At 46.7% G+C, this 18968-nt stretch overlaps 1 protein-coding gene across 1 annotated transcript in view; it reads left to right on the top strand.

Moving 5' to 3' along the window:
* The window catches only part of VSTM4 (V-set and transmembrane domain containing 4), an 86569-nt gene that overhangs the window by 13441 nt on the left and 54160 nt on the right, over positions 1-18968 (top strand). The window contains exons 3-4 of the mRNA XM_065894610.1: positions 9133-9201; positions 16608-16715. Coding sequence (XP_065750682.1) covers positions 9133-9201; positions 16608-16715 — 177 coding nt within the window. The remainder of the gene's footprint in view (positions 1-9132; positions 9202-16607; positions 16716-18968) is intronic.

Consider the following 18968-nt stretch of genomic DNA (forward strand, 5'->3'; position numbering starts at 1 on the left):
TTGTTGCCTCTCCACACGCCCTTCACCCTGTCTGCCCCACGTCCCCGTGTCCAGGCACTTGCCCATTGTGTTTTGTGCCCGCTTTCTTCAGTAATCCCTTGACCTCCCTTTGCTGTCTCTGCTCCCCAAGCTTTGGGGGTCTCCCTACCTTTGTGCCTTCTCCATCCTGCTTGATGTCCCTGTGACCCCCCCCCCCCCATACCTGTCCTCCTCAGGCACTGATGTGGCCTGGTCCCTCCCAGGACACGCAGACCCTGGAGAGTTCTAAGCGCAAGGACGGCCCTGGTGTGGGTGTGGGAATGGGAGGTTGGACCAGTTCCTAAGCCTGGATTTTCTTCAGGAGGATTTCCGGGATGAAGCCTGAGAGTCCCTGGGGCTCCCGGTCAAGGGCAGGCTGCGGCACGGTCCTGGGTGCCACATGTCCCTAACAGTTGTTGAGCTCTGACATGGCCAGTTTGGTGCTTTGCTTGAGGGCACCACATGCGTCCTTGGCACCAGGGAGTGTGAGCCCCCCGGGGTTCTCAAGAGTGACATTGTCATTCATTTTAAGCTTCTTGTCTTAGGGGTACAACCGCTTGGATTCCCCATTCCCCAGGCCTCGTACAAAATTATCCTCAACGGCTTTTCAGCACAGTTCTGCCACCCAATGACTCAGAAGCAGTCTGATGTTCTGAGCAGAACCGAATCTCCATCTTTTCAGATGGAGATGTTTTCATCAACGGTGAAAATGCTAATAAGAGAAGCAATTTGCAAGGGCTGTCTGCTAAAATTTAAACAGTATTTCAGTCTAACCCCAAACAACATATTTTAACAAGCCAAATTGTTCTTTGACTTCAGATTATATAAATGAGCTTTAAATGTTAGGAGTGGACAAAGCAAATAGAAAACTCTGTTTACCCTAAAAAGTATTTGGGGGCAAAGATGAAATTATAATATAATTTCTTATCTGTTTAACCCCAAATATTAGAGGGAATTTAATAATTGGATCTGAAAGTACCACCACAGGGAACCGATATTTCAAGTTTCAGTGGCAGAAATTAAAGAATTCCTTTTTCTCCAGAAACGTGGAACAGATAATTAGGAATGAGATTAACGAAACATTTAGTGCTCAATTAAGCAAGCTCACGTCATGATGTTTAAAGTGTCAACAGGTCCTATACTCAAAAGGAACAAATTGACAACTGGAGTGTAATTTAAACACCACTTCAAACACTTCTTCATTGTATCTACGCTCCTTGCGGCTGCCATGTTCTTGGAAGAGTTTAAGAGATTGGAATTTAAGCTCAGCCCCATGAATGAAGCCCCCAGTTTATGAGCCTGTGGTCCCTGTGCTTTGCCCAAAGAGAGTTATGCGTGGGGAGGTTTGACCCCCTCCCTCTGGGGTCCCCAGCCTCACAATCTGGAGGAGGAGACATATGTCAATATGGGTATAGGTTTGGTAGACATTATCGACAAAGCTAATAGAAAGGGAGTATGAAAAGGCCATACGAGAGGGTGAAGCGGGTACGGGGGAGTCGGCGAAAGACAAGGTTACATTCTTTGGGGAATAGGAGAAGGCCACCTGGAGGATGTGGCATTCCGCTGGGACCACAGGGTGAGGAGGGATGTGACGACTATGGGCCGTGCCATGTCAGGAGATGAAACAGCTGGAGCAAAGGTATGGATGAAGGAGAAGAGGGATTTGCAAATAACTTAGCGGAGTTGGATGCATGTTTGTGATTGGTAAGGGCTAAGGTGGGCAGTGATAAGGGGAGAGGTTGGCGTGGTGGCCCTGCCCGGGGACCTGGGCTCCAGGGACCCTGCCAGATTCTTCTTAAATGCAGCCACATGCCTGACACAGTGCATGGTACCCAGAAGGGCTCCGTCACGAAATTTTTAGATGAAGGACTGATGAGTGATCCAAACTCTTTGGTATAATGCCATTTTAATGAATGGCAACAAGGAGTGGAATATAATAGTATATATAGATCTACCCTGGGGTTGTGTCTGGAGAGGGCCCGTTACCAAGCCCTAAGGTTTAGTATTTCCTAACCGCTACGTGGGGACACACACATGGCCTTTGTATTCTGCAGCTGATTCCGTCTCAGAATGTGAAGTTCTTATCTAACTGCCTTGTCACAATGGGAAGTCTGTTTAACATGGTTTTTCGTTTGCTTTTTTGCTTTGTTTTCTAGAATTTGTCTTAGAGTGAAAGCAAAGGAAAGAGTGGCTTAAAATAGACAAAGCTGGAGCTTTTCCGTTTCTCATCAGCTGCTCCATCAGTGCAAGTCACTCAGAGGTCCTAGTCACATATATATGGCTTTGTCCAGGCCCCAAGAGAGACTGCCTTTGGCCTGAGTCTTGGAAGGGCAAGGGGAAAAGGAAGCAATAGGCAAACTTCTGAAAGCAGAAACAGAGAAGTTCTCTGTGTCTCTCTGGGCTGGAGTTGCCTTTCTTGAGAACACTGACCCAGTTATAAATAGTGGGGACACAGCTACATTTAGTTTCTTCCTTGGGAAACCATCTGATGATTGAATAAGAAGGGCCAGTGAACTGACTATATTAATTTTTGAATTTGGAGCAAAAGTGTTGACTCCTCTTTATTTTATTTAAGCGTCTCTTCTTGTGCATATTTCATATCCCCAGCCTCTTCTGGTCCTTGGAGATTTTCCTTTCCCATTGATGTGTGCAGAATGCTGCCTGAGGAAACTGAGGTAGGGTGTGTCCGCTTTCCAGCTTTCTACACCCCCTGGGTGCACATTAGCAAGGTCTACATGCAACGTCCAGGGCCTTAGACTTCTGCCCCTCTCCTTTCAACTCAAAAGAGCTTAATCATCTTATGCTTAAGGTTTCTGGGCTTCCGGCTTCCATTCTCTTAGAAACTAAGAACTCAGAGGCTGTAAAGTAAATCACGACAGACCCAAAGCATGCAGCTCCAAAGTTAGAGCACTGCAGAGAAGTCGGCCCTGAAGGCCTGGTGAGCTAGTGTGTTCCCCCTGCTTCTGAGACAGGTCTTCCATGGGAAGGAAGGTGCTGGGTAGGCCAGGGTCCCCTGCCCTGGGCTTTCTTCCCAGCCTTCCACAATATAAGTTTGTCCCAGCACCAAGCTTTCTTTGGGAGACCTTGATCCACCAATACAGCATCGTATTCATTCCATTCATTTGTGCGCTCAACTTAACTAGGACCTGTTATGGGCCAAGAAGGATTCTGGGAAGTGAAAACAGATGCAATTCCAACCCGCATGGAACTTCCCTTCTGCTGGGGGAGGCAGACAATGAACCGGAGAAATGAGTAAAGCATAGTGATGCGTTCTAAGGCGATGTGTTCAGCAGGGACAGAGGGTGTGGAATATTAGAGAATCATTGGAGGAAGGTCTCTCTGACGCAAATTCTGTCTAGTGTCCAAGTTTGAGTCGGCCACTTGGGGAGACGCATCAGCCCTTATAGACAGTCTGCTTTTTTGAAAACAACTTTCTTGAAAGCTGTGTTCTTCACCTTGTATTCCTCTGCTCTGAAGCATGTTATTAAGGGGCCCTTAGGGAGTCCTTTGTAAACAACACTTATGTTATAGGCTTATTCCTTAGGTTTTGCTGTTACTCTCCTTTTCCCTGGATTAAATTGAAGAGCATTGGTTGAGTTCTGAGTGCTGGACCCCAACCTAGCCTGGATGGGAGATTGAGGCCCAGGATCTGGCTCTTCAGGACCTGAATCCCCTCTCCCATGTCTCTTGGGACTTGGTGCCCACTGCTGTCTGTAGTAGGGATATGTGAGCCAGGGCTTCTCCACGTGGGGTCCTGGGACCTCAAGCCTCAGAATTTCCATGACTGTGTGCTCCCTAATCCTGCAGGTTCCCAGGCCCTACCCAAATTCCTTGAACCAGAAGCTCAGGGGTCATGCCTGGGAATCCCCATTTTAACAAGAGGCCTAAGTAATTCTCCCCCACAGTAAAGTTTTAGAAATCTTGGTCTTCAGGTGCTCGGTGAAGGCAACACCCTCTACCATCAGGAGTTATAGAATCCTGGAGAATGCTTCAGCCTAGCCTGACCGGTAGTAGAAATAGGAAGGTGAAGGTGTGTCTCTCAAACTCAGGGCCAGTCTTTCCCGCATCCGTGCCGCTGCCCCGTGCGGCTTCCTCACTCCTCTGTCTGTTCCAGGGCCCTCCCTGCACTCCTCTCCAACACCCTCTGCCTTCCGGAAGGTGTTCTGTGTCAGAAAGGTGCACCCTACTTTGGGTGTAACCCATGGTTGCAATTTAAGCCCCTCTAATTATAGGATTCTTTGTTAAAGGAACTGGAGGCCTAGGTGAGCAGACAGGAAAGAACACTGGGAGAAGGGAAGCCTTCCCAGGGCCTCTAAAAGTCATGAGCCATCTGTTCACTGGATGACGGGGGTCAGTCCTTCAGCACAGGCTCAGGTAAATGCTCTGTATCATCAGTGAACAGGAGACCAGGAAGGAAACAGGAGGTCCCTCAGCCGGAGGGCATTGTCATAGGGTCTTTGGCGTGAACTCAGGGGACATGGTCTGCCACAGCCTGTGAAACATGCCCTCCCCAGGGGAGTCAGTGGGACGGTCTGTCCAAGTCAGAAATCAAGGGTCTCAGTTTTCACACCTCTCTGAGTGATGGTTTCCCCTCAGGTCCCGGCAAAGGGGACTTGACTAAGATTCTTTCTTTCCAACCTGCTTCCTCCAGACATGAGGCTGATAGGATCGTTTTGTCTCGGTGCCTCTGGGCTGTGTTCTTCCAGACTGTCTGATCCTGCAGCACTTTCAGCCGCTTCTTCCCAGACGCCCGAGGCGTGGTGGCTCTCACACCCCACCCCTTCTTAGATTTCATCGGATTCTGCTCTCCTGGGGAGGGACCCAGGACGGCCTGCTGCTCTGTCATCCGGGCCACCACCTCACAAGAAGGTCAGCCATGCTCTGCGCACTGGGCGCCGGGGTCCCCAGGAAATTACAAAGCCGTCAGGAGGTCAGTGGATGACTTAGCTTTTGAGCGCTCTTTACTCTCCTTTTATACTGTGGCCCAGACCGATTGATGAATGTGCACAGGAGTCAGAAATCAAAATGCCCACTTCCTGATAAAGCTGTATTGAGGAGAGTGGTTTGGTGCTGAGGCCAAACTGGGCTTCCTTCTGCTTCTCTGATCAGTTGCACTACCCTCCTCCCAGGCCCCACACCCTGTGGGAGGAGGTGGTCCCGGTACCGCCCTCCCTCGCGGGACCTCTGGATGCAGGAAGGATGGAAGAGGCGAGGCTCCCCGGGAAGCAGGGCTGGCATCACTCCCAGCAGCTGGAGTAATGGACCTTGCCAAGGGGGTGCCCACTGCCCACCCCCACGTTAGCTCTTGGCTGAGAGGCTGGGCTCAGAGCACGCAGCAAGACAGAGGCCACCTTGAGCAGGGCGTTGGCCATGGTCTGTGCACGCAGACGTGTGGCTTGACAGTGTATCGCGTTCATTTTGAGACAGCACGGGATTAGCAGCTGAAACAAGATGGCTACGTGGAACCTTGGGAAAATTTCAAAAGCTCTGGCAGAGTTCATGTAAACATTTTTCTTGTAGGAACAGATAAGATTATGGCTGGTGTTACGGATCATCGTATGCCAAACAGAGTTGCTGCACTTTCCCATACAACAGCTGCACCGGAGAGAAATGAGGAACCTCCGTGAATTCCTTGCTTAGAGCCCCCTTAGCTTTGAATCCCAGCTTGTTGGCTCTTTCAACACCCATCTCCATAACTCCACTGGGGAGACCTTGTTACCTTCTATCCCGCGTAAGGCAAAGGGAATTGTAATTGGACTGAATCAAGGGCCCACAGCTTCTGAAATTAAAAAATGTAAGATGAGTCAAAAGTGGTCCAAAGGCAGTGGCCTTTGCTGGAATGGTAGCAGCCCGACTGAGTTGCAGACGTTTAGCCACAGGGTCAGGGAACTCTTTCTTATGGACCATTTGGACAACTGGAGATTCACATTCTCAGGCAAAGGACTGATAGCAGAGGACCATGCTAGAATTCAGGTGTGGGAATTAGAGCAGTGAATAAAATAGACCAAATCCCTGTCTTATGGAGCTAAGGTCCTTGTGGATAAAAATGGCTCACTAGGTCTCAGGCACTGTTCTGAGTATTTCACATATATTAACCCATCTGGTTCTCACACGCACCCTGAACTTATTATCATCTCTGCATAACAAATGGGGAAACTCAGGCAGTGGGAAGTTAAGTGACTTGCCCAAGGTTACATAACCAGCAAACGGCAACTCAACCCGTGTACATCAGTGCATCTCACACTTCAAAGTGCATATAATTCATCCAGGGAACCTGGGTTTAAAAGCAGATTCTGATCCAGTAGATCTGGGTTGGGTCCCCTACAATCCTGCACTTCTGACAAGCTCCCAGGTGACACTGATGCTGCTGGCCCATGGACCACACTTGGAGTCGTAAGGCTGTGGACCATGGTGGGCATCCTGGATCTCCTGAAAACTACGGTCCTCAGAGGTCCACTTCTTTCTCATTTCGATATTGTCTTCATTAGGACTCTGTGGTTATCGCAGCCTAGGCTTAATTGGTTGAAGATGAAAACCCATTCAAGCTAATTCAGAAGAGAGGTGGGGATGGTTGAAGGATATAGAGCTCATGCAATGCAAGGTCAGCAAATAACACGTCAGCCCTCTTGGTACCCAGAGTGCCATCAAGGTCAAATCCTCCCACCTCCACCTTTCTCCTGCAGGTTCTGCCCTCAGCTCCGTTGGCTTTCCTGTTTTCCAAACATGGCTGCCCACCCCAGGGTCCACAGGCTTTTTCAACCCCAGGGCCTACAACCACCATATGTACTCTGTTTCTTAGTTTAAATTCTTGATGGGGGAATCTGATCGGTTGCTCTGGCAGTGAGCAGATTACAGGAGCTGTGGGTGGGGCAAATGAAGCAGGAAAGGTGATGGATGAATTGTCTGACATGTCTAATATCACACGCAAGACCAGATGTCCACTAAGAGTTCATTCCTGGATGTCCAGATGTCTTCCTTTGAGGGGCCGTCAGGAAGAAATAGATCATTCATTTATTTACTGGGCACCTACCAGCTGCCAGGCAGTGTGTCCCAAGATGGTGATACTGAGGTAGAAGACCAGCTTCTGGTTTTGAGGAATTTAGGTTCTACTGGGAGAGGGGTTCTTTCCCACAGAACAGAGCCCTCCTTCTGAGAACAATTAGAAATGCTGAAAAAAAAATCTGTATTTCAGCTTTTCTAATTATATATTTATATTTCGTAAGTATATTTGTATCACACAATTGTCTACGTGCATATGTATTTCAGCTATCTTAATTGTTCTCTGAAGGACTATATAGATAGAGTGCAGAGAAGAGCAGTGAATGAGACCAATTGTCAGAGTCGCTTAACTCTTTAAGAAATTCAGCTGTTTTTTCGCAGTGCTTGTTGAGAAAAGTTATGCAGAAAGTGACAATCAGGTTGTTTAGGAGGCAAGCAGAGCCTCTGATAGAGCAGAGTTCTATCAGTGAGATGAAAATTGGAAGCGCTATAATAAATACTTGGGGCTTTCTACTGGGGGTCCCTGAAGTTAGGGCAAACCCGAGAGAAACCATATCCTATAAAAACTGAAACCCAGCTTCTAAACAGTTCATATTCTCATTGGATTAGGTGATCATCCCCCTACTCTAATTTCCTACAAGGAAAATAAAACTTTATCTCGAATCTACATGATTTTCCATATATGATGTCTGGCATTCAATTAAAAAATTATCAAGCACATCAAGGGACAAGATCAAAATCAAAAATGGGTAATAAAAATAAGCCTATGGGCAATGCAGATGTGAAAGATATCATTCATGTACATTAAAATAATGTGATAAATATGGTTGAAAAATTAGATAACATGCTGGATAAATTCATCGGAGAGCTAGGATATATAAAAAGAATTAAGTGGATGATCTATAGCTGAAAAAAATCCATAAATGAAATCTTAAATTTAAGAGATGGCTTTAACAGCAGGTTAGACACAGGTGAAGAGAAGATTAGTGATCTGTGTGGTAGATCAATGGAAATACGCAGTGCAAGGCCTGGAGAAAAATAAAGATGGAAAATTCAGAATTGGAATCCATGACAATAATAATATAAAAGTATGTGGGAGGGGCAGTAAATAAAGTTCCCGACCATCTTTGCCATATTCCTTACCTCTCATATTGATTCAGTTTTTATTCTAGCCACCTTTGTCTTGTTATTTGGGTCTTAGAGATTCTCTTCTCTACAGCTCTTCAGTGTGGTAGCCACTGATCAAATGTAGCTATTTAAATTTAAATTAATTAAAATGAAATACAGTTACAAATTCAGTTTCTTAGTCCCATGCGGATAAGCCACGTTTCACATGCTCTATAAAAACATGTGGCCAGTGGCAGCTGTGTGTGCCTTGCAGACACAGAACATCTCCATCATCTCAGAAAGTTCTATTGGGCAATACTCTCATTCCCTGACATTTTACATTTTTCTGTCAGGTAAATTTTTTTGATTTTTGCCTATGATTATGTTAGCCCTGTATGTGGAACCTTCCCATGTTTCCAGACTCTAGTATGATGTTCAAGGTTTGACATAGTGTAACTCAATTCTGTTTCCCTGACAATTGAAAGCAGGCACAGTGAATTCAGTGCTCAACCACTGACTGAAAGCAGACAAAATAATCTCAAAATCAGATGCTTGCAGCTCTGTGACTGTCTTACATGGAGAATGTGCTCAGAGCACTGACCCTGAGTCATCAGATGACCTCAGGCTTCTCTATCTAGGGATACCCAGGCAAGTACACTACATTTTGGAAAGATGTCCACTAAAATGGTAAAATAAAAAATGTTTTGGTTCTTGGAATTCCCGCTGGGGAACTCTTTATTTTGCAAATATATGGGGTGAGTGAGGCTTCTGCTGGACTGAGTACCAGCAACTTAATTCCCCTCTCTGGTCTCTTACTTGTTATATGTAAGTCATTGCACCTTCCCCTGGCTTGTGGGTTGTGACAATTAAATGTGGTTTTTGCAAATATGAAAATTACTTTATAAATGTAAGTGCCATATATACCATATGATATCATTTTGGACTGAGGTGGGCTAGGTCCATAAGCTACTCCACTTCATGCTATGCCATTTCTTTTTTGTCTTACAGTAATTTCCCTGAAAGCGTCTGAAGATTCATCGTTCGAGAAAAAGAAAGAGACCTGGGCATTTTTTGAAGGTAATTGCTTATTTCTTTATTATAAGATGCAGCCTCACTTTTAGATAATAGGAAAGGAATAGACTTCTTAGTTTTCCCCTAATATCAAATGGTTTTCTTGCCCTAAACTTACTCAAGAGTAGGTTGGAAATCCCTGGTGGTATCAGCCCACAGATTTTGAAAAAGCAGACATGAAAGCTCCAGTCTGCATACTTTGGGGTTGTTTGTTTTGTGCCAGAATTTCTGCTCCGAGGTGATACGAGGGAGGGATCTTCAAGTCATATAAAAATGCAAATTACATCCACTGTGACTGATTTTATCTCAGGTTTCTTAAGGAGTTTGGGATTCTGGAAACATCTGTAAACCTTAAGCAATTGATTTTCAACCCACGTTAGCATCACTGGGGAGCTTTAAAAATGCTAACGCCTGCACCACATCTCTAGAGATTCTGATTAAGTTGTAACTTGTTAAAAGCTCTTCATGGGTTGCCAGCATGCAGCCATGACCTTAGGGAGGTGTTTTCCAAAACTGGTTCCAGACCACCAGCATCAGCATCACATCAGCATCAGCAGCACTTGGAAGGCTGTTACAAATGCACTTCGTTGAGTGCTACCCTTGCTTACGGAATCAGAATCTCAGGGGGTGGTACTCAGCAATCTGGGTTTTAACAAGACTCGTGAGTGATTCTGAAGTACACTCAGAGTGGAGCCTTAGAGCAGCGATTCTCAACAGGAGGTGAGTTTATCCCTCTAGGGAACATTTGCCAATGACTGGATACATTTTTGGTTGCCACGACTAGCATTTTGGTGCTACTGGCATCTATTGGGTAGAGGCCAAGGAAGCTGCTACACATCCTCCAATGCACAGGTCAGCCCTGACAACAAAGAATTAATTATCTGGCCCCAAAAGTCAAGAGTGTCGAGGCTGAGAAAGTATATGGCCTTAGTGTATGGAAAACTCACAGAAATTGTTATTGTAAAGTGGTTGAGGATTATGACCATAAGCAATGAAAGAATGTATTTTGTGAGTTCTCAGGGAGAACCTTTGATCAGTAAAAAAAAAACAAAACACAACAGATTAATGTTAAGATGTGATCAAGAAACTGTGAAGGATTACATCTTGTGAAGGCATTGCATTTTTGGATGATGTATGGACCTAGCCAAAAGGATCTAAGGAGACGTGTGCCTTGGGCCTTCACCATCACCTTTTGTTAATTCAACAGGTGTAGGAACTTGCCCTTGGGGGAGAGCACTTGGATTCAAACCTATGTCTTCCAGTAGCTAGTTAAAAGCAGTGGATTGAGGAACTTTCTCTCTTAGAAAAATGTAACCATAATTATGAACATGGTTTGCAAACCATAAGATGTCGCTCAGGTAGGCCATTAGGATTGTTTCGTTTTGAAGTCATAAATATTGCATTTCTCGGGTTGCACTTTAACAGTGATTCTTTGTATTCCCTGCCTTTTCTTCTGCACATTTTGTAGATGGCTTTTTCTTTACTTGATGACCTCCAAGTAAAATAATCCCCAATTCCCTCCCTTAGTCTCTCATTCAGTGAATGCCTTTGTTAACAAAGAGATGTGTGACTTTCCTTCTCATAAAGTGAAGCAGTAGAAAAAGCAATTGATGTATCCATATTTCTGAGGCTGTCCTATGACCCAGGCACTGGGAAGACGTGGGAGTCTGGAGATGTCCTGGGGGCTCCCTAAGGTAGGCCACTGGCAGATGTGACAGCAGGAGCCCTGTTTATCATCAGATGCATAAGGATATCATGTGGGGGTTGTTAGTAACCCAGACTCTGGGCTGCCCCCCCCCACCCTGCCCCACCCCCTACCAAGAATCTGATTATTATATTTAGGAAGAGATAAAAGAATTTGCACTTCATCAGGGCTTGAGGTGTTTCTGGTGCAAGTGATCCAAGAACTGTTTGAAAATGCTATGGTACAAAACCCAAGACTTTATATATTTGGCAGGATTGTAGCATTTCAAAGTCCACACACGCCTTGTGGCACAATGAGCATCTCTAAAACGCTTTGTATATAATTAATGATATTTTTAAATTCATGTGTAGCTACAGAATATCAGGGTTATTCTCGATCTAACTCCACAAAAAATCTGTAGGCCAACATGCACTGTCTTCTCAACACAGAGAATTGGGTCCCTTTAGGAAGGCTGAATTGGAATTCTCACTGTGTATCCTGCCTCAGAGCAGCTGTGTCCAAAGTGCTTTTTCCCTGTGATTTCAGCAGCAGCAGCGGCAGCAGCATCTATGGGTTTTGCTTTTTTAACCCAGCCACAGCGTTGGCGAGGTCAGGGGTACAGTTGAAATTCCCCAGCGCCTGATCCCAGGCCTTTGCCCTTTTGTTCCTGGATGGGAGAGCTGCGGCAGGGCTTGAGGACGGATATCCATCCTCCTGGGGCTTAGCTCGGCCTGGCTGTTTGCCTGCAGCACACAAAAAAAAGCATTGTCAGTCCTCTTGGTGAGACGCTGGAGTGAGTTAAAATCCTTCAAGGCTATTGCTCAGGTATTTCTCCCTGAGCAAGATGTTATCACCGGCTGGATAAAAAAATTAGTAGAAGTACGAGGTTTTCTCAACATAACTGTGATCTAGGTATTTGTCGTTGCCCTGGAAATGTAGAGGATGGACACTGACCTTCTGGATTTAGTGGTCCGGGGGGAGTTGGATTCCTTCCCTGTGCTGAGGAATGCTGGGGTCACTGGGTTTCAAAGCAGCTCTGAATACTCCAGCCGGCCTCAGGGTTGCCGGGCAAGAGGTGTGCAGAGCGGGGACCGTTCTGCCTGGCGTGGCCTGGCTTTCTGGGAGGGTGGGAGCTGGCATGCAGACGTTGTGCACCTTGTCTTGGCCTCCCTGCCACGTGCACATCACTCCAGCCTGCCGGCCCCACCATCTGCTTCAGGGAGGCCCCGGGCCGGGGGCAGCAGGGAGATAACTTTCTGCATGGCGGCTTGCAATTGAGTCCAACGAAGCAATGTCTTTGGAAGTCCAATGGCAGAAGACGAAACTGCAAGTGAATTTGGAGAATATAACAAGATTTTTAGAATTATTTTGAGTGTTCAGTGTTCTGTGGTATTTTAAAAGCTAAGCCCAGATTTGGTTAAGTGCAGATGTTTTGTTCAATTTGAACCTGAAGGTTTGGATTCAGCCTCCAGACAAGCATTGTTTGGCTGGGTCTGAGTTTGAAAACCTCTGGCCCACATTTATAATTAGAGAGGTGTTTACATAAAAGGTAAAGGAAAAGACAGAAGATAGGGCAACGTTGGGCCAGTATTCCAGCCTGAGAACGGTGTCTGGAGCTGCACTGTGGCTGCCTGTGTCACCGGGGCAGAGCTTGGCTCTAGCCTGCTGGCAAAATGTATCCCTGGAGTGTTGGGAGTTTGTGACCCCGGCTCAAATGGCTCAGGGTTTAACCTTTGTTTTCAGAGAAAGGGGAGGTGGTTTTAGCATTCTGAGTAGATACAGCAGGGAGATTGCCTTTGTGCGGCAAAGGAATGATTGGAACAGAGGAAAAAGTCAGCACCTTGGGGTAGTGGCTGCTGCCCAATCCAGGGAAACTCAGGTGTTCTTCTTGAGTTTTTCCTCCTCCTACAAGGTGACACTTTTTAATGTTCTTGTGGCTTCAAGAATACAATAGAGCAGGCATGATCCATCCTAGGCCTGTGGGGACCCACGTGCGGGCGGCTGGTGCCTGCTGGCCGGTGTCCACAGCCTGGAGGGCCTGTGTGCTTGGCAGCGTAGCTGAACCTTCCAGACAGGCCAGATGTTTTATGACTGCAGCTGTGGCTCCCTGTGGCGAGCCCCCTCTGTGCGCGTTGAGGAGGCTGTGATCTGAAACCATCATGTGGGCCTCCTGGTGCCCCTTGCCTCCTGCCTGAGAGTGGGCCACAGATGTCTGCAGCATGCTTCTGGGGACACTCGTGGGAGAGTCTCGCTGCGACCTTGTTCCCCCTTTGGTTCCTGCAGTCCCGAAACCAAAGAAAGAGTTCTGATGAAGAGGGGAGCTTGTGGGTTAGGTCGCTTCGCTCCAGCAGTGCAGAAACTTCAGGAAGGTAGTTCTTCTCTCCATCCCAAGACTGAAGCCAAATTGCTGTTGCCTTTTGGTCCCGGGGCCCGAATCTCTGGAATCCTTTTGAGGCAGATGCTGCGCCCACCAGCCCCCGTTCTGTCTGCCTGGCACTGTGACCACATTGTTTCCCAGCCTCTGGTGCCAGAAATGGCTCTGCAGTCCTGTTCCCAGAATAGTTTGTAACTATTCTCAACAGTGTGTAAATCCAGGACTGGCCTTATGTTCTCCGTGTTCTGTCCTGTCCTGTATCCTGTCCTGAGTCCCAGTCTGTGACCTCTGCTCTGTCCCCTGGAATTTCATATTGTTTAACTGGAGGCCCAAGCCTGTCTCCTAACTGACCACTTGCAGAGTTCTCTACTGTATTAAGTTGCAAGACCCACACATCCGAGACACAGGCATCTATTTACAAAGGCAGTTTTGATCTCAGTTACAGGAGAGAGTTTTCTCTATTTCTGTGTAGTCTCCTCATACCCCATGGAGCTCCTCGACCCCTGTAACCTGGCTTTGTCCCTCCCATCACACTGAAAGGGCTTTCCTCCAGGACTTTTCCAGTAGCTTCCTAGTGGGAAATCCCAGTGGGGGTTTTCTAGTAGTACGTGATGCTGTTAGAGAATCTTTCTTACAGCATTCTACTCTCTTGGCTTCTAGAACTCTCACTGGGTCCTCCTCGGCTCCTGTGACTGGCTCCTGGCTCCTGCTCTCTTTGTAGGACACTCTTTCTCGTTCCCACCCACCTGCCCTGTTCCCTAAATATTAGTGCAAGTGCTCCCTTCACCTGCAACCTCGTCCTATTGCGTTTTCTACTTAGTTTAACTAGCTTAAGTGAATATGCTGGCTGAACCTGAGACCAAGGGAGGCACTCCAGGGACAGGGACATCTCCGGGCCTCCCAGGGGAACCCAAGATGTCTGATTCCATCCCATTCCCCCTCCTTCCCTCTCCTTGACCATATAGCCTTACCTGCTTCTCCAGGCTCGCCGCGGAAGCCAACCACCCCAGTAGGCTTACTGCTTGCTTTTTCAGCTTAAGCACTTAATCAGCTGCTTCTCTAGGTCCCGAGTGCATTCTTGCTGACTCAGTAATTCCACTTCTGGGAACTTTAATCTTGAGAACACAGTGTGAGAGACTCATTAAGGTTTAAGGTTGTGAATAGTCATCATAGAATCATTTATTATAGGGACGTTCGGAACACTTTGAGTAGCCAATGATAAGATATTAAGTCTCTCATGATGATGTATTAATACCACAAACTTTTATCATAGTTTTCAAAATTAAAACCACTTTTTGAGGAGATCATAATGAGAAAATGAAATTTAAATAAAAAGAAAGATATAAAACAGTAGCATCTTAATTTAAAAATTATATGTATAGATCATAAAGTACAGCAGTAGTTAACTCAAAGCGATGGATGGCTGATGACTTTTTCTCTCTCTCTCTCTTTATTCTCTCTCTGTATTTTTGCATTGTCTGTGTTATTTTAACTACAACTCACCACAGAGGTCCAGTCCTCTGGGAAGCCCCTCCCAACCGCCCCAACCGGGATGGGTCCCTCTTCTGCGTGTTTCTGGTTCTGGACACGTATTTCTATGGTTCAGGTACCATGCAGCCCTCTGATTTCTTGACGAGGAGACCTTTGGATGTTCATCATTATATTTCTTGTACCTAAGAGCAGACTGAATATGTCTGTTGGCTGACAAAGAAGTTTGTCAGCGGAGAAACATTTTTGCTAAGTTCACACATTTTCTAAGTTCAAGTATCTGTAGCCTCTTGCTTCATAGAAGATTAAAATCATGACTCTAGCTTCCCTTTTGCTTTCCGAGCAGTTTGGGCATCGTATCAGTCAGATCGGTGACGAAGTTGATCCCTGGAGTTTAAGAAGTGGATGTATATTGTTATGGTCTGAATGTTCGTGTCCCCTAAAATTCATATGTTGAAATCCTAACCCCTAATGTGATGGTATCAGGAGATGGGGCCTTTGGGAGGTGATTAGGTAATGAGCGTGGAGCCCTCATGAATGGGATTAGTGTCCTTATAAGAAGGGATCCTCGAGAGCTTGCTTGCTTGCTCTCTGTTCTCCTCCACGTGAGGATACCAAGAGAAGACGTCTCCAAACCAGGAATAGAGTCCTTACCAGACACTGCACCTGCCAGTGCCTTGATCTTGGACTTCCCAGTCTCTAGAACTGTGAGATATAAATGTTTGTCGTCTAAGTCACCCAGTCTATGGTATTTTGTTATAGCAGCCTAAACTAAGATACACATGAACATGATTGAATCATTGGAACGTAAAACAAACTTACTTTGAGATAATTGTAGATTAACATATATTTCTAATAAGTAATGCAGAGAGATTCCTTGTACCAGTTGGTACCCTTTTATCCAATTTCTCCCAATGGTATCATCTTACAAAACTGTAGTATAACATTGCAACCAGGATATTGACGTTGATATAGCTGAGATACAGAACATTCCCATCACTACAAGGGTCCCTGATAGCAAGACTCATTTGTCTCCCATCTGTTCCCTCCTTAACCCCTGGCAACCACTAATCTGTTCTCCATTTCTATCATCTTGTCGTTCCAAAAACATTGTATAAATAAAATCATACAGTGTGTAATTTGGGGGAATTTTTTTTTCCACTTGATATAATGCTTTGTGCAATAGTTCATTCCCTTCTATTGCTGGGAAGTGTTTCATGGTGTGGATGGACCACAGTTTGTTTACCCATTCACACACTGAAGGACATCTGGGCTGTTTCCAGTTTTGGGTTATTATGAATAAAATTGCTGCAAACATACACGTACAGGTTTTCGTGTGAACTTAAGTTTTCATTTCTCTGGACAAATGCCCCAGAGAGCAGTTGGTGAGTTGCACGATAGTCGTAGGTGTATCTTTTAAGAAGCTGCCAAGCTGCTTTTCCAGAGTGGCCGCACCGTCTTACATTCTCACCAGCAATGTCTTATCTGTATCTTTGTCAGCATTTGGTATTGTCCTAGTTTTTATTTTGGCTGTTCTGATAGATATTATCCCAATATATGGGATATCTCATTCTTCATATGGGTATTTACAGAGCAAAGTTTTAAATTTTGAGGAAATCTAATTTTTCTAATTTTCCTTATATGGATGGTGCTTTTGGTGTCAAGGCTAAAGATTCTCTGCTTAGTCCTAGATCTCAAAGATTTTTCTTCTGTGTTTTTTCCAGAAGTTTTCTTGTTTCTCTTTTACATTTAGGCTTGCGGTTCATTTTGAGTTGAGTTTTGATAATGTGTGAAGTTTTTTTTATTTGGAGCATCTCCCGTGGTGTGGCCTGTCCCAACAATCACCTGCGTGTCCCTGCCTTTCAGACCTCTACGTGTATGCTGTGCTCGTGTGCTGTGTGGGGATTCTCAGCGTTCTGCTCTTCACTCTGACCATCATCTGGCAGTCTGTGTTTAGCAAGAGGAAATCCAGAGGTAAGAGAACAGATAAAAGTCATGTCTGGGGGCTTCCCTGGTGGCGCAGTGGTTGAGAGTCTGCCTGCCGATGCAGGGGACACGGGTTCGTGCCCGGTCCGGTAGGATCCCACATGCCGCGGAACGGCTGGGCCCGTGAACCATGGCCGCTGAGCCTGCGCGTCCGGAGCCTGTGCTCCGCAACGGGAGAGGCCACAACAGTGAGAGGCCCGCGTACCGCAAAAAAAAGAAAAAAAAAAGTCATGTCTGGAGTGTGAGCACAACCAAACCACAGACAGGCGGAAGATGTTGGGCAAAGTATCACTTTCGTTGAAAGATGCACCCTGAGTCAGGGATTATTTACCTGTGACTGGTAAGCTGTGTGAGTGAGGAGATGTGTCTACCTTAGACTCTGCTAAAATCAACTGTGGCCACTCTTGACATCATTTCAGTACCCCCTTTTCTCAAATCCCTTCCTTCGGTGGTTTCTGAGGGCCCTTACCTCTCTCTTCCTCCCAGAAGAGGCTGTGGAGTCAGATGACCCTGGGTTTGATCCTGGCTCTGCCGCTTAAGACTGAGTTTTTGACACGTTCCTTAACCACTCTGAACTTTGGTTTCCTCATCTATTAAATGACATGGGATGGACACCACCTTCCTTAGATTGAACGTTGTGTGTTCATAATTTAATTGCAGTACCTGACACTGTGCCTGGCAGGCAGATGGGACTGGAAAGGCACCCCTTCCCTTCTCTTCCTGTCCAGTCTGAGTGTTGCCTTCCTTCCGTCTCCTTTCTTGTCGGTGCCCCTGTCCCCTGGGTTCTGTCCTTAGCCCCTTCTTGCTTTACTCTTCCTTCCTCAGTGATTACAGTTCTCATGACTCTGACTCTTATCTCCCTGTGAATGCTGCCTGCTTTCTCTCTCCAGTCCCCGCCTCTCACCAAACCTCCAGGTCGCGTTTCCACCAGCTCCTGTTTCCTCTGAAATACCCTCCCTGTGCACCCCGACTTCAGAATTTCTGAAACGGATGGGGGCCCTGCAGCTCCCAGAGATGATCTGGGTAAGAGCTGGGCTCTGGAATTAGAATAACTCTGGTTCAAATGGCGACTCTTCACCTACCAGCTGATGACTTACCTGCCGTGCCTCACCTTCTCCCTCTAAATAATGGGGAAAATACCAGTATACCAGTCTCACAGGGTTGTTGTGAGGATTAAGTTGAAAAAAAAAAACCCCACAAATAAAACCCTTTACCCATTCCAGCTCCTTGTAAGTGTCCTGCATTTATGATGACTATGGTTATAGTTATATATAATAATTATTACTATTAGCCCAAGGTCATAAAGCTGGGAAGTATTAGATTTGGTGGTCATGGCTTAGGGGGACAATTAAACAGGGGAACTGAGCAGAGTTGCCAGAGGGGACTCTCCCCAGAGGTGTAGTCAGGGCTAAAGGAATCTGGGAGGGAGGGAGAGAAAGGCATTCAGGGACCAGCACCCGGGGGATGCTGTTTCCACCCTAGAGCTTAGGGGACAAGGGGAGAAGAGGTTTCTGGAACTTTTGAGAGCTGCAGCTGTGGGAGAATTGTCACCAATAAGAGCCTTAGAAGAGGGACTCAGGCAATGCCAAACCAGGCCGCAGCAGGGAGGGAGCCAGGAGCCTACCTTCCTCAGCCCCTCCCTGCCCCCTGCCCTCAGGTGTCCCATGGCTGCTTTCCTTTGGTCCTACCAGCCAGACTGGAAGCCAGAGGACGTGCACAGAGGTCAGCCTCCAGGGCCCGAGCAGGGTGGAGAGAAGGGATGGGGAGCTGGACGGGTGCGCAGAGCCACGCAGCACTGGAGGCAGAGCCAGAGCTCTAGCCGGGTCCTTCTTCCGCAGCCCGTGCCCTGCGCACCGTGCTCTGTGTGTCTGTGCTGCATTCTGAGAGCCTCCCTCCACGCCTGCGCATACCTCATCCACGGTGGCCGAGCTTTTCTCCTGTTCCAAAGACTTGATGGCTTTGACGAGCTTGTGGCACATGTTGCACACGTGCAAATGTATTTGCCTCCCTCCAGGAGGATGGTGTGTAAGACAGGGACCATGCATCTGACCCATTCTCCTTGGAATTCGGCTCATGACAGCTGCTCAACAAATGGTGGGCAAATGGCTTTGTTTCCCAGCTGCTTTGTTCCCAGCTGTTGGAGTTTTCATGCCACATTGGCAGGCTTCAAGCCTGTTCTGCTCAAAAGGCACCTCTGCCTGGGCTCAGGGGCATGATAGAGAAATCTGCCTGGAGTGCAGG

Source organism: Phocoena phocoena, chromosome 16, assembly GCF_963924675.1.
Source record: "Phocoena phocoena chromosome 16, mPhoPho1.1, whole genome shotgun sequence".
NCBI classification, from domain to species: Eukaryota; Metazoa; Chordata; class Mammalia; order Artiodactyla; family Phocoenidae; genus Phocoena; species Phocoena phocoena.